The following is a 14166-nucleotide window of genomic DNA, read 5'->3' as shown; positions in this document are numbered from 1 at the left end:
TACGGTCACAGACTGTTTCGAACATACAGACGGCTCCTGTTACACTATCAGACAACTGGTTCTTGTAAAACTATACGGTTTATGGGAGCACTCAGTGTTCCTCATAAATAGGAGCAATGGGAGGATGTGGATGGATACGAGGTTAGGGTAGTCCGGCTCCCTTTTAATAAAACTACATTCTTTTCTAAGTGCCTTGGTGAGTGCAGCAAAACCAGGTTATTTGGTTTTAGAAGAAAGAAAGCAACTAGATGTGATACACACAATCGTGGAATGTGAAACACTCACGCACATCCTATCTGAGTCACACATTATTGTACATATAAACATTACCATTAGCATTTCATAAACTATATTAATATGAGCCATTGGATGGGTGATGAAACGGGAAGTGCTGCATACAGTATATACTCTAACCAAATGGAGCCCAGCAGTAAATGACTTACAGAATGGATTATTAATTATAATGTAGGTAATTACTCTCATTACATCTCGTCTTTCCTTATTTTGTTATATATCCTCATTTTGGTTCAAAAGCTTTATTATCCTTTATGAATTATCTATATTTTCAGTGCCTCACGATTCTGACCTGTTTTTCTCTGCCTTCATTAACGACCTGTCAATATGAGGCCGTTCTGTCTCCATGGAGGCAAAACAGCCAGATCTTAAGTAATGATTTCCCATCATGGAGACAATGACACACACATGCACACCCTACACACACACACGAGAAATCCTCTCGGCTGTCAGCATGACTGATCACTAAAGATCTCTTTGACCTCTGACCTTGCTGCCTCTGGTCATGTTAATGAGGGAAACCCCTCATCACTAATTAACTGTTGGAAATCTATAGCTTATCCATAAGCCTCCTCCAATGCTTTCTCCAGGTTAGCTTGACACAACACAACAAGACAATGTAAGGAAAATATGACAAAGGACACAGGCTCAGTTCAAAGAGGGACACAATATCACTCCATGATCTTATAATGAGTCCTTGTAAGATATGTTTTTATTAACAGGACAGAAATAACTATGTGTAGCACTGGGAGAGCTTTTGCAATGATAGGGATCCCCAATAAAGCTTTACAATGGATTGAAAAATATGTAGGAACACACACGCAGACACACATTGCCTGTCTCTACAATCTGTCACTCAGTAGAAAAAGGTTTTGTGGAAAAGATCCATGCTGCTCAGCATATTTGTGCCCGTGTGTGTGTATGCATGCATGCATGCATGCATGTATGTATGTATGTATGTATGTATGTATGTATGTATGTATGTATGTATGTATGTATGTATGTATGTATGTATGTATGTATGTATGTGTGTGTGTGTGTCCTTATGAGAGTGACTGATAAGGAGCACGTCTATGTCAGTGGGAGGACTTGGCGTACGTAATTTCAATCGAAGCAGATGTCCCCTGCAGGCTTTGTATTTGCCTGGCAACAGAGCAACAGCTATTCACTCACACACTCACACAGAAAGAAAGACAGTTCATAACATGGGCTAACATTAGCTACTGGTTTACAAATAAAACACCTATTTTGTGACTAAATAAAAGGACTGTACACTTTCCTGCTTCCACACACTAAACTGGGGGGACAGGCAAGAGTTGACGTCAATGTGATTTTAACCTTTAAAGGTCTCCTATCATACAAAATGCACCTTTGATGTCTTGTATGCATACATATGTGTCCCCGGTGTGTAAAGAGACTCACAAAGTGTCAGAAAACAAAGCCCTCTCTCTTTTCCTCCGTACCCAAATCTATAAAAACGGGAGTAGAACGGAGCTGATCCAGATTTGCGTCCGATATGACGTAATATTGGAAATGTGTGCTGGCTTTACACCCACGGCCCTATCAAGAAACGTCGCTATCAGAAACAATGCGCGACGTGTTTTGGAAGTAATATGGTCTTTATTTACATTAGCGAGCACCGCGAACACTCAGAGCTATCCTGTACTGCAGAGAGTATGTGTAACAAATCAGGATATAAAAAGAAACTCACCTTGTAGTAAACCCGCAAGAGAAAAAGCATTTGAGCTCCATACGGTTTCAGAAATAATCCTTGATGTGGTTTTGAACATGATATGGCTTTTAATCACGGCAGCATTTAGCTGTATCTGGGTAGAATTCTCCTGATCAGATACTCAGCATAAGCACCCCCACTTATGTATATATATATATATATATATATATATTTTTTTTTTAAAGCTTTAGACCCAGAATCAGCACTTCTCTAACAGGGCTGAAACAGAGGGATATGAGGGATGTGGCTGAGTGCTGGACTTGGAATCAGGGGCTACCAAGTTCGAGTCCCACTGCAGTCAGCATGTCGTTGTGTCCCTGGGCAAGACACTTCACCCCAAATTGCTCCTGTGGGGATTCTCCACAGTATTGAATGTATGTAATGGCGCGTTTCCACTGCAGGCCTCGCTCGGTTTGGTTAGGCCTTATTAGGCCCGGCTCACTTTAATGCTGCGCTTCCATTGCAGTTTAGGAACTGGGGTAGTTACTATGTTGCAATGGGAAATACAGCGTTAATACGTGGGCGCGCAGCCCTCGTGAGAGTGGCCGCGGTGCGTTCAGGGACCCCCGCAGGAGAACGGTGGTTTAGTTCTGGAGTGAGGTGTGTGTGTGGGAAAAATGCATTCAGTAAAGACTATTGCATTTATCCCAGAGTAAAGTCATTTCTCTCCACAATTCCACTTTTCCCCATAATGTCCGTTTCAAAGAGACGGCATCGTGACGGCGCGCACGGCCCCCCTCCCCCGAGGGCGGCCACGGTGCGTTCACAGACCTCAGTAGAGAGGTGAGACGGTGGTCTTCAGCAAGTACTTTAACCCGCCTCGACGTAAGAGAGACTTAAGCGACGCCGCCTCTTAGCTCCGAAGCTCTTGCCTCTCTAGACCGACCATTTTTTGGAGCTGGAAGTGAACCGGATTCCGGAGCTAAGAGGCGGCGCCTCTGCAGTGTGACCAGGAAAAACCGGTACTTTTCAGGCTCCAGCTCCGAGCCGGAGTTGAAAACGCGTTGGTGTGAAAGGGGCATAACTGTCTTTTGTTTCCACAAAGGCTACACTTAGGCCTACACACAATTATTCCCCATTCGCTGCCCCAGCTGTAGCTCCTGCAAAGGAGGTGGCTAGTGGGCATGCGCAGATGAAAGGGATGAACCGAAGGGGGTGCTATCTAAAGGAGAGCGCTATGCGGGTACAGGGACATTATGGCCAGCGTATTGCTGTCAGAGAACACACTACGCCTAGAGCAAAGACTCCAACGCAGTTTACCCGTAGTGGTAGGTAAAGGCTGCATTATGGCGGAGCCCGTACTCACACAAGAGCGCGTGGCGGTGCGTTCAGTGACCTTAGTAAAACACACTACGCCTATAAAGACTCCGATTAATGCTGTTTACCGTAGTGGTGAGAACAGCATTCGGGTGGAGCGCAAGAGCGCGCGGCGGTGCGTTAAGGGTGCTCAGTAAATAATCGGCCCTTTCTGTGTCAACCCTCCAGGGGCAAATCTTTCCTTCGCGGGGAGTTTTTGCGGCGGAGCGGTCACCAGAGGGTATCACAGCTTCATAGCTGCGGCCCCACGGCTGAGGGCTTGTCCATTAACACAATGTTCTGGGGAATGGAAACTCAGCTGTGTGCTAACAAGGTGGAGGGACAGGAAGACGCTGAAACAGGGATATTCACTCCAAGTTTGCAGCGTCCCACTGAACCACATGTCTATACACTGTGGACCACTGTCTTGTGGGTGTCCCACACCCACCTCTTTTTATGGGCATGCGAGAGGTACATCTGTCCTCCCAGGAGGGATTCATCTCAGCAGAGATTCAAGCTCTGGTGCAGAAACAGGCTGTGTCTGTTGTGCACCCTCAGCACAGAGAAAAGGGTCTTTATTCCATGTACTTCCTGGTTCTCAGGAGGACAGGGGAATTCAGACCTATTCTAGATCTCCGCCACATTTCCTATGAAACAGTTACTGGGGCTTGTGCAGCCAGGCGATTGGTTCACCACCATCGACCTGAAAGACGCGTACTTTCATGTAGAAATTGTTCCAGAGCACAGAAAGTGTCTGCGTTTTGCCTTCCAGGGGATAGCCTACGAGTACAACAGGCTGCCGTTCGGCTATTCCCCATGCACATTCAGCAAACGCGCCCTCGGCATGAGAGTTTTCTTTTACTATACAACCTCATAGTCATGGCTGGGTCCCGGGAACAGGCAATGTTTTGCACAGCACAATTGATCACACACCTAACCAAATTAGGCTTTGCGATCAATTGAAAAAAGAGCACCCCCATACCTCACCAACAGGCGTTGTAGTTGGGAGTGGTGCTTCAGAGAGCAGAAGTGCGTCCCTTCTCCGGGCGGTTCACAGGCTGCGACAGGGGGCGACAGTGACAGCTTTAACTGTCATGCAGACTTTGAGTCTCATGACGGCTGCTCACATTGTGGTCCCACAGGGGTTACTGCATATGCGCCGACTGCAGAGGTGGTTCTCCAGCCTGCGGTTTTGGGGGTCCCCGGATCACCTCCGGAGGGGGTCTCCACTGGGACGGATGACCTCCTACATCACAGTGTTCACGGATTCATCCAGAACAGGATGGGGAGGGACCTGCCTGAAGAGGGCTATAGGTGGGCACTGGGCTCTAACAGAGTCTCGACACAGCAACCTCCTAGAGCTACGGGCGGTAGTGTTAGTTCTCCAGCATTTCATGCCCCTAATTCAAGGGAGACATGTAATGGTCAGGAGCGACAACAGCACCACAGTGGCTTATATCAACAGGCAGAGCGGAGTCCGCTCCGCCGCCTTGTTGGCCACAGCGGAGAGGCTGTGGTTATGGGCTTCAGAGGTGGTGGTATCTCTGAGAGCCCTCCATATCCCGGGACTGGAGAACAGGGGGGCCGACCTCATGTCGAGGGGCGACCCCCTGCCAGGCCAATGGACGCTTCACCCGGAGGTGGTGAAGCAGATCTGGGCCCAGTTCGGGAGGGCGGAAGTGGATCTGTTCGCCAGCCGGCGCAACAACCACTGTGCCCTGTGGTTCTCCATGGCCCTGAGCGACGACCCGCCCTTGGGGGTGGACACGTTTGCACACGAGCCATGGCCAAGGAAGCTGCTATACGCCTTTCCACCGCTGCGTCTCATTCTCCTTCTCCTGGGGAGAGTGAGGCGAGAACGTCTGTCAGTCATCCTAGTGGCTCCGGACCGCGTCGGGGCGCCGTGGTACTCAGAGATGACACAGATGAAGGTGGGCCAGCCCTGGGCGGTTCCCCAGTTCAGGGGGGCGATATCTCAAGAGGCAGGTGCAATCGGGGCGTTACCCACTCTCGGCCAACCTCTCCAGGCTTGGCTCCTGAGAGGGACAGGCTGAGACAGGGTGGATTGTCTGACAGTGTTATTCAGTCTATCCAGGCAGCTAGAGCTGGATCCACCACAGCCTGTTACAGGACAAAGTGGCTAGGATTCCAGCGATGGTGTGAGGAGCGGAGAATAGAGCCCCTATCTTGTGAGTTAGGCTCTATTTTATCCTTCTTACAGTTACTGGTGGACTGAGGGCTTGCGCATTACACAGTGAAAGTGTATGCAGCAGCCATCTCGTCCTGCCATGAGGGATTTGGCGGCAGGTCAGCCTTTAGTCAACCACTGATGTCGCAGTTTTTACAGGGGGTCAGGAGGCTGCGCCCAGTAGTGCACGCCTCCACCCCACAGTGGGACCTGCTCCTAGTGCTCGAAGCTCTGGTCTTAGAACCATGTGAGCCTCTGGAGCTCTCCTCCCTAAAAGCACTGTCGTGGAAGACAGCTTTGCTTCTTGCCTTAACATCAGCCAAAAAAAAAAAAAGTGTCCGAGTTAACCGCTCTGGTGCTGCACCCGAGCTGTTTACTGATTCGGGGTGACCGGAGCGGCGCGACACTCATACCGAACCCCTCCTTTGTGCCCAAGATCCTAAGGAGTGCGTTCAGGTCGAGGGCTATTCAGTTAGGGGGTTTTAGTCTTCCCCCCCAGGGTGGGAACAGGGAAGCTAATCTGCACCTCCTCTGCCCGATGCGTGCGCTAGCATGTTATCTGGAGCGCACGGCTGCCCTTAGACGCACCGAACAGCTGGGTGATCGGGAAAGTTCTGTCCAAGAAACGCCTGGCAGGCTGGCTCTGCGAGCGCATTGCACATGCCTATGGACAGGCAGGGAGAGCCTGCCCCACGGGGGCTCGTGCACACTCCACACGGGCTGTGGCTGTGTCGACAGCTTTTTTCAATGGTGTGAGTGTGGAGGATATATGCACAGCGGTGTCTTGGTCGACGCCAGGCCCCTTCATAAGGTTTTATCTCTTGGACATGTCTGGCTCTTTCTCCTCATCTGTGCTTGCTGGGGCAACACAGGATTTGTAGGGGGGGGGGGGGTTGTGGGTCAGTTGGCATCTGACCCCCTCCCCGGACGTGATGCGCCGTTGCCTTTCCCGGGCCCTCTGGGGGTCCCGGGATGGGCGAGGGGCGCGCTGGGCCCTTACAGGGCTCGAGGGCTCCTCTCCCACACTTTAGTCCACACACACTCTGCACGGGGTCGGTGTCTGAGCGTGGGGCATGGGCACTGGCGCTCTCCCTGCAATCCTTAGGGATTCAGGGAGGCAGGCGTGTAGTAAGCCCATTCGGGGCCGAGGGGGCTCTCCCCATCCGTCTATGGGTGGGGGGGGTCCCCTGGCACTGTTTTTTGAGCACACTTTCTGCGAGGTAAGCGCAGCAGGGTGTGCTCTGTCAGCCACAGCCCAGATTTCTCCTCGGTCACAACCGGGTTAAAGGAGAATGTGGGGCAGCAGCTGCTGACCAGAAAAGCCGGTCAGGAGCAGTAGGGTGGAATGTTGTTGTTGGACGACAGTGCGCGTATACATCGGGGCTCCACCCACTGTACCCATAGAGTCCAGTAGAGGGCGGAGCCTGTGAGAGATATAACGTTGGGTTACGTATTGGAACCCTTGTTATATTAGCACAGGCTGAGCCCTCTACTCAGGGCACTGTCTGTCCTATTCCGCTCGCTGAAGAGAGGATGATAGTCAGGAGACGAGGCCTCCTTTTATACGGTGTGATGCGCGCGCATTCAGGTAGGCCCGCCCAAGGCCGGCTAAGTCTATTGAAGTCTCAGTGGGAGAATGCTCGCAGGGTAAGTTAGTACCCCTAGAGTCCAGTAGAGGGCGGAGCCTGTGCTAATTACAATACGTAACCCAACGTTTCATGACTTACTTTGACACGGCTGTGGATATTATTCTCTTTACCCTACGTTCTTTACAGTTTTTTCCTCAGCATAAGAGGGATCCTCTTCCCCTGACTGACGGCCAGATACACGGAGAGGACTGGGGGGATTTCCTGCTGTGTGCAGAGGCTGCGCGTGTGTGTGTGTGACACAATTTGCCTTTGCTCGGCAAATGTCCTAGCTTAGTGTCCTGATTAAGTTAGTCAGAGGAAACGTGGGTAATAAGACAGGAAGATATACACAGTGTCGTATACACACAGACACAGAGAGCATGATGGGTAATTGCTGAGACTAATGTTATTGGTAAAGATTTGTCTAAACCTTTTTATAATTCAATTAAATTCAATAGCCTTTATTGGCATGACATTTGATATGCGTTGACAAGGCACATTTCCGATTATGAAAGACAATGAATGACAATAACAGGGAAATAAAGGATTACATGTATTACTTAATCAAATGAAATTCATAATGAAAGAATAAATGATTATTATCATTATTAATAATTATATAAGTAATCAATATCTGACAGGGATGGATGGATGGTATTGGCTAAAGAAGCAAGTTTGAGAAATAATTCTATATTATTAGGTTTGAAAAATCAGCTTGGATTGATTGATTTATATTTGATGAGCTCAGTTTTCATTCTGTTGATGTTCATTATGTCTTTTAGATGTGTAATCTTTGGCAAAGCACTTTGTCATTGTATCATGGTTTATAGGTATACAGCTCACATTTTACACAACAGTAACATAGCTAGCACTTCAGATCCCTGCAGAAATCCCAGAAGCAAGCAATACTTCTTCCTGTACTCAAAAGCTGTTGTTACATTTTCTCATGAGTCAAAATTATATTTCTAAATTCCAATTAGACTTCAATTAAATTAAAATAAACATATAGAACATATTCAGTCACTGTGATCCAACAAATATAATATTTTCAGAGAGATGGTTGGGACTCGGGGGACGTGTTGCAGACCAGCAGTCTCCACACAGAGGCTTCTTAATGAGGCTGATCAATGTGTCCTGCCTGCAGCCAGAGCCTGGACCACCACAATGATGTCTCAGGTAATAAAGAGACGCCTTTGCCACAATGCGTGTGTGTGTGTGTGTGTGTGTGTGTGTGTGTGTATGTATGTATGTGTGTGTGTATTTGTGTTTGCACGCTAATGACTGACCGGGGGGCGGTCATCAAGGATGAAGGATGATAATAAGACAAAGCAAACAACCCCCAACAACAAGGTTATTGACAAACTCGTATACCTCCCATTGCAGGCCTCATACGAGACGTACAGGACATTTAACTTCTTCACTACATCAGACCGGGTGATAATATGCTTCAGTTCAGGAAGCTGTTTATTTTACATTCTTTTCACAAATGTAGCGACCGCAAACTGCATCATGCTTACCTCATCAAACCTGTCGAAGGAGGCACCTTCCTGCATGAACTCAGGCAGGTGCTTCTGCCAGTTGAAAATGTAAGACTTCGTCATGGCTGCTCAGATTCCTGAGACACAAAGAGAGGAGGAATATTTAGTAAAACACATTTAACAATCAGATTCAAAGCCCATAGGTGCTTTCAAGACCAGAACCCACACAACACCCTTCTTTTCATTTCTTCTAGGCACAAAAAGAGGCTGCAAAAGTCACTACAGTACTCAGCCCGACACCCACAAATATCTTCTCCTGTGGAGGAGAGAAACTCCCTCTGGAGGGAACTTTGGGATTTTAACCTTTGCCGACATTGAAATGCACAAAAACCTATATAACACAACTGATCTCTAAATCCACAGCAATGTTATAAGCTAATATTTGAGGTAAAAATGACAAACTTTACTTGCAACAAAGTGTTATCAACTGAAATGCAGTTTTGCTCTGACAAAACACTATAGTAGGCCACACACAAAAAAGAGCTTAGCCGTTAAATGATGAGCAGAAAAAGAGCAATGTTGTTTCATAATTATACATAATGTAATACATAATTACAAGACGTAATGTCCTTTTAAAGGTCATGATCAATTAAGTGATACGATTAGTCTAGCTAAAGACCAGTGAACACACGCATAATTAGACATTTGTAGAAACAAATCCATCAGTGCAATCATAAAATCAGATTTATCTTGGCTCATAATTGCCATCACTTGTTGATGTTGTAACAGCACCACTCTCATCTAACCTCATCACATTCCTTATACAGCCTCACAGTATTGCAGTGCAATGTTCTAAACAACAGGGCAGAAATGGCTGAGTTGCAATCGAGAATTGAAGTAATACAAACCCTAAAAATGGTCAACAAGCAGAGCCGTACATTATGAAAATGTTTATGAAATGTTTATCTTGGCTTTTCTCCTGACAGGCAAACACAATGTTGTTAATGTGACATTTAGTAATACATTCTTCATATTTACTAAAGGAGCATCAATTTAAGTTTACTTATAGCAAGTCGGGCATGATTCATGTGACACACCTGCACGTGTCGCATCACCAAAGACATCCAGCTCAGAGAGGGGAGGTGCTCCTGACAGGAAGCTGTAATATTGTAGATGACACCAGCCAAATATAGGCTCTCCTTACGTCAGCCTCAAATGTGTCAGGCAAAAGTGAGAAGGAGAGAACATGACACACTATGTATAGTCTTAAAGCTCCGTCGGTATTTAGTCATTATGGGAATACTCTGAGGTGAGATTTCATTCTGATAGGGAGATGTTCCGAGGCTAAAACCTTTGTTATAATAACTCATATAGTCAGTACATTGTCTAATATACAGTAAATCACTTTACTATTGCCATGGTTATAATTTAGTCTCTAAAATTACCTCAAAGTTCTACCGAAGGGGACATTTATTTTAATGTTTTCTCACCGCAAGTGTTATTCTAATGTGTATCCAGAGATTGAAGTCCTTGCTGTAAAATCCCATGCTAGTCATAAAGAGAAAAACTGGATGTTGAGGGGTACAGAGGACGGGTGACTCCGAAAGAGAAACACATATTGACAAACAGAGTAAGTGCTAGAGAGAGGAGGAGAAGAAAAAGAGATAGAGTCACAGATGAGAGAGGCAAGAGAGAATAAAAGCAGTGAACTGGAAGTAAGATTTAAAGCCGCTGAGAGGTAATAAGAGGTGAGAGACAGTAAGGTGGTGAGGAGAAGGTGAGAGATGCATCAGAGAGAGATGCATGAGGGAAACAGCTGTGTGTGACAGAGTCTGGGTGGAGAGGATGGGGGACAGGGGGGGTGAGTTCAGCGAGGGATGTCTGCTTTTGATGTGGGGAACACAGATCAGAGACAGCATCAACAGAAAGCTACCAGCTGGGTGGGATACGGCCCCCCCTCGGCATGACAAATGCAGATGATGTCATTATGAGGAGTGCTGCCCAATTATACAGCAGATAATAGGAGCTAATCCTCATGTGATCGTTTAATAAAAGACACAATTCCTCTTGACACAGACGGTGGACCCACTCGAATATGAAAAAGATAATGTTTTGTATTTTGTCGTCCTGATCTAAAAGCAGAGCCTGCTTAATGTCACGGCGCTGCAGGAGCCGGGTCAATACACCTAGTGATGAACAAATGAGGAGCCAACTTTGTCAGAGACAGCCCTTCGCCATCTGTGGTGTCCTACCAGGGGACCATAACACAGACACGCACATCCTGTCAGGGGAATGAGAACACAGATGCAAACTTCCTGTGGAGATTATGAACTGAGGCCAGGCAAGGCGCCAACAACACGGCCCACAGAGAGAAGGCTGGTGTAAATAGGCTGCAACGTGCCTAGATATTTAACAATGATAAACCAAAACAGGAGGGATGTGTTATACAGTTCTAATCGGGGACTCAAATAACTTAAGATAGGACAAATCACACATCTAATGTTGTCTGATGTAGATCCTGCTACTCTCAACAGTATGCATTAGATCAGGGGTTCCCAACCCCCGGTCCGTGGACCGGTACCGGGCCGCGGAGGTGTTACTGCCGGGCCGCGAAATAGCTGTGAGTGTATCGTAATATTTTCAGAATTATAAATATATAAAAATATTTTATCATAATATTTTTTTCAAAAAGAGTTTAATGTTCGCACCTATACCAGTCATATTATTTCATCCAGTAGCCTGGTTAATCTTTCACCAGATAATCGTTGAAAATGGCTTTTATGATGTTCCGAGGGATTCGGCGGCTCAGCCTAAGGTCTCAGCCTCTCGTGCGCACGAGAAAGTTACCGGTGCGCCAAGTAGGAAGAGGAGCGCACCGGAGACAACCGTTTGATTGCAGACTGTTATGTTTATGTGGGGAAATGGCAGTGCATCCATTATTTGAGATATATTTCAAACTCAGACTTCATTTTAAGGACATGTCGGCCAGTGGTGAAGAGCTATATGTTTATTTTATTAGCTTTTCTTTTTAATGAATTATTTTGAATGCCATTTTTTTTAAATGTCTTTCATTTTTTTGTAAAGCACTTTGAATTGCCTTGTGTTGAAAAGTGCTATATAAATAAACTTGCCTTGCCTTTGTTTAAGCACCGGATTGGCAAAACAGGAGAGTAAACCAGTCTGCCTTGATCTATGAATTCATGTCCGGGACTCTCACGGTATCTGCTGCCCGCAGCTGTTTTATAGAAGGAAAGCCTCCTTCACTTCATGAAATGGCTGCAGGCAGCATCAGGAGGCAGCGGGACGTGTAACTGCGCTTCTGAGAAGTGCAGCACCAGCGCGCCGAGAGCTGTGCCTTTTTACGCACCGCCTTCGCTGTGTTTACCTTCATCAGAACAGCGAGTGACTGCAGGCTGCTACGTGTTAACCACACACACCTCTACACACATCGAACTGCCCGATTACTCCCCCTTTATTAGTTTTATGAAGGAGATGTCCAGTCACCAAGGCGCATGATGTGTGTGTGTATGTGCTCTGCTCAGCTCAGCTCTGTGTTCGGTGTATTTGTGTCTGTCCGACACCGGCATTTGTTTTCAAATTACCATGAACAGCAATTTACACACATCTGCTATCTCCATAGGTAGCCTATATGCGGGTGTTCCCAAAATAAATTAGTTTAATCTTAATCTCGATGTAGTGCTAAATGCTGTCGGACGTGCACCGGAACGAACGTCACTATCATAATATCTTCAGAAAACAAATGCCACTGACACACACACACACACACACACACACACACACACACACACACACACACACACACACACACACACACACACACACACACACACACACACACACACACACACACACACACACACACACACACACACACACACACACACACACACACACACACACACACACACACACACACACACACACACACACACACACACACACACACACACACACACACACACACACACACACACGTTTTCCCATCACTGGATTATCCGTAAATCATACAAACAAAACCAAAACGTTGATTTATCTGTTTTCCCGTTTTGGTTTAAAAACTGAATAACGTCGGTTTTTTGGTTTTCCGTTTTTCCGAAAAACCAAAAAACGACACCGGTTCTTTTTTAAACGTTGTTAATATGTTTTGGATGCATATTATTCTAGTATTTGTTCAGGCTGTTACATACAATTAGCCTCTGTTGCTACTTGCTGGTGAGTAAATATTAAAATCAGTTAAAATTGACAACCGGTCCGCTATTTTTTTTTTAATGTATCCGCCGGTCCTTGGCACAATAAAGGTTTGGAACCCCTGCATTAGATAACATATTCCTCAGTGGCATAGCAATCTGTCCAATAGCAGCGCGGCACGCTGAGGTTCTGTAAGGCCATGCCGGCACCCGCTTCAGGCCCCTGAGCTCCTGGACGTGTGCACGCGAGGAGCCGAGGGAAGCTCAAGGAGGCGAGCGAGGTCCGAGACCCCTGTCCAACCCCTGGCGTTGAGATAATTACGATAGATAGGAGCCCCCGCGAGGCACTCCGTTCCCAGCATCCTCGTCTAAAATGGCAGCTAGGGTAACACCCAGCGGTCCCTCACCTCATAAACTAAAATTAGGCTACATCAGTCAAGGGTTGAGTGGGGACACACTCAAACAAACACAACACACACATACGGAGGCACATTGACGCGGGAGGCACAATAACCAAAGCTCCAGTTTGACATAACCACGACAGGCATTAAGGAAAGGGCTCTGTCCGACAAAGTGACAACCAGGAGACTGAGGGATAAACAGGCTTTGCTATTCGCACCGGCTTTCATGCCTCACTAAATCTCACAGCACAAATCATCATTTGTAATATTCACTTATGGAAAAAGGGTGTCAGACTTCTTATAAAAGCACTGCTCCTCTGCAAAGCACAAAAGAATCACAGGAGATTCCTTTTCAAAATCTGAGAAACACGAGCTGAGATTTATGGGCTTCTAGACACAGTACTAACATTACAATAAAACTTCAGATAATGCCATATGATAATAAATCAGGACCATATCTTGGTTATTGTTGATTTGTCTCTTACCCTGACTAGGATAATAGCCAGTACAACACAGCATGTATTTGCAATATAACAATTAAATACACTAAAAATGAAATGCGCTCATTTTGTTCAAAGGGCACCACTGAACACTGTTTCTATAAGACTTGGAACAGGATTGGCGTAAAATAAAATCTGAACATTAAAGAAAAAGTCCTATAAGTATTTGAATTCCAGCTAAGCATAATTTCCCAGCATTCTCCACCTTGTGTAGCCTCAGACATGTTTTCTTTGCTCAGTGCTTATCTGGAACAGCAGGTCAGAGTTAGAGCACAAGATAAATGTAACTTACATATGATGGTTTTCATCATGCAACTTTACAATCAATGCCTGGATGCTACTTTTGACGTTTGACCATGTATGGCCTGACACAAATCCTGAAGTTACAGTCTCAGAGTTAGATTTAGATCGGAGCAGGAATGACTTGCAGAGCACATACAC

The 14166-nt window shown here is 46.3% G+C and overlaps 1 protein-coding gene across 3 annotated transcripts in view; it reads right to left on the bottom strand.

Annotated features, from left to right (window-relative positions):
• Positions 1-14166, bottom strand: part of LOC117439770 (1-phosphatidylinositol 4,5-bisphosphate phosphodiesterase beta-4-like) — a 69799-nt gene that overhangs the window by 26886 nt on the left and 28747 nt on the right. For all 3 annotated transcript variants that reach the window (XM_034075832.1, XM_034075835.1, XM_034075834.1), the window contains one exon: positions 8656-8753. In XM_034075832.1, the coding sequence (XP_033931723.1) occupies positions 8656-8739 (84 nt within the window). In that variant the 5' untranslated portion in view covers positions 8740-8753. The remainder of the gene's footprint in view (positions 1-8655; positions 8754-14166) is intronic.

This window comes from Pseudochaenichthys georgianus, chromosome 24, assembly GCF_902827115.2.
Source record: "Pseudochaenichthys georgianus chromosome 24, fPseGeo1.2, whole genome shotgun sequence".
Taxonomy (NCBI): Eukaryota; Metazoa; Chordata; class Actinopteri; order Perciformes; family Channichthyidae; genus Pseudochaenichthys; species Pseudochaenichthys georgianus.
The sequence above is the reverse complement of the archived record's forward strand: the minus strand, read 5'-3'. Positions and strand labels throughout refer to the sequence as shown.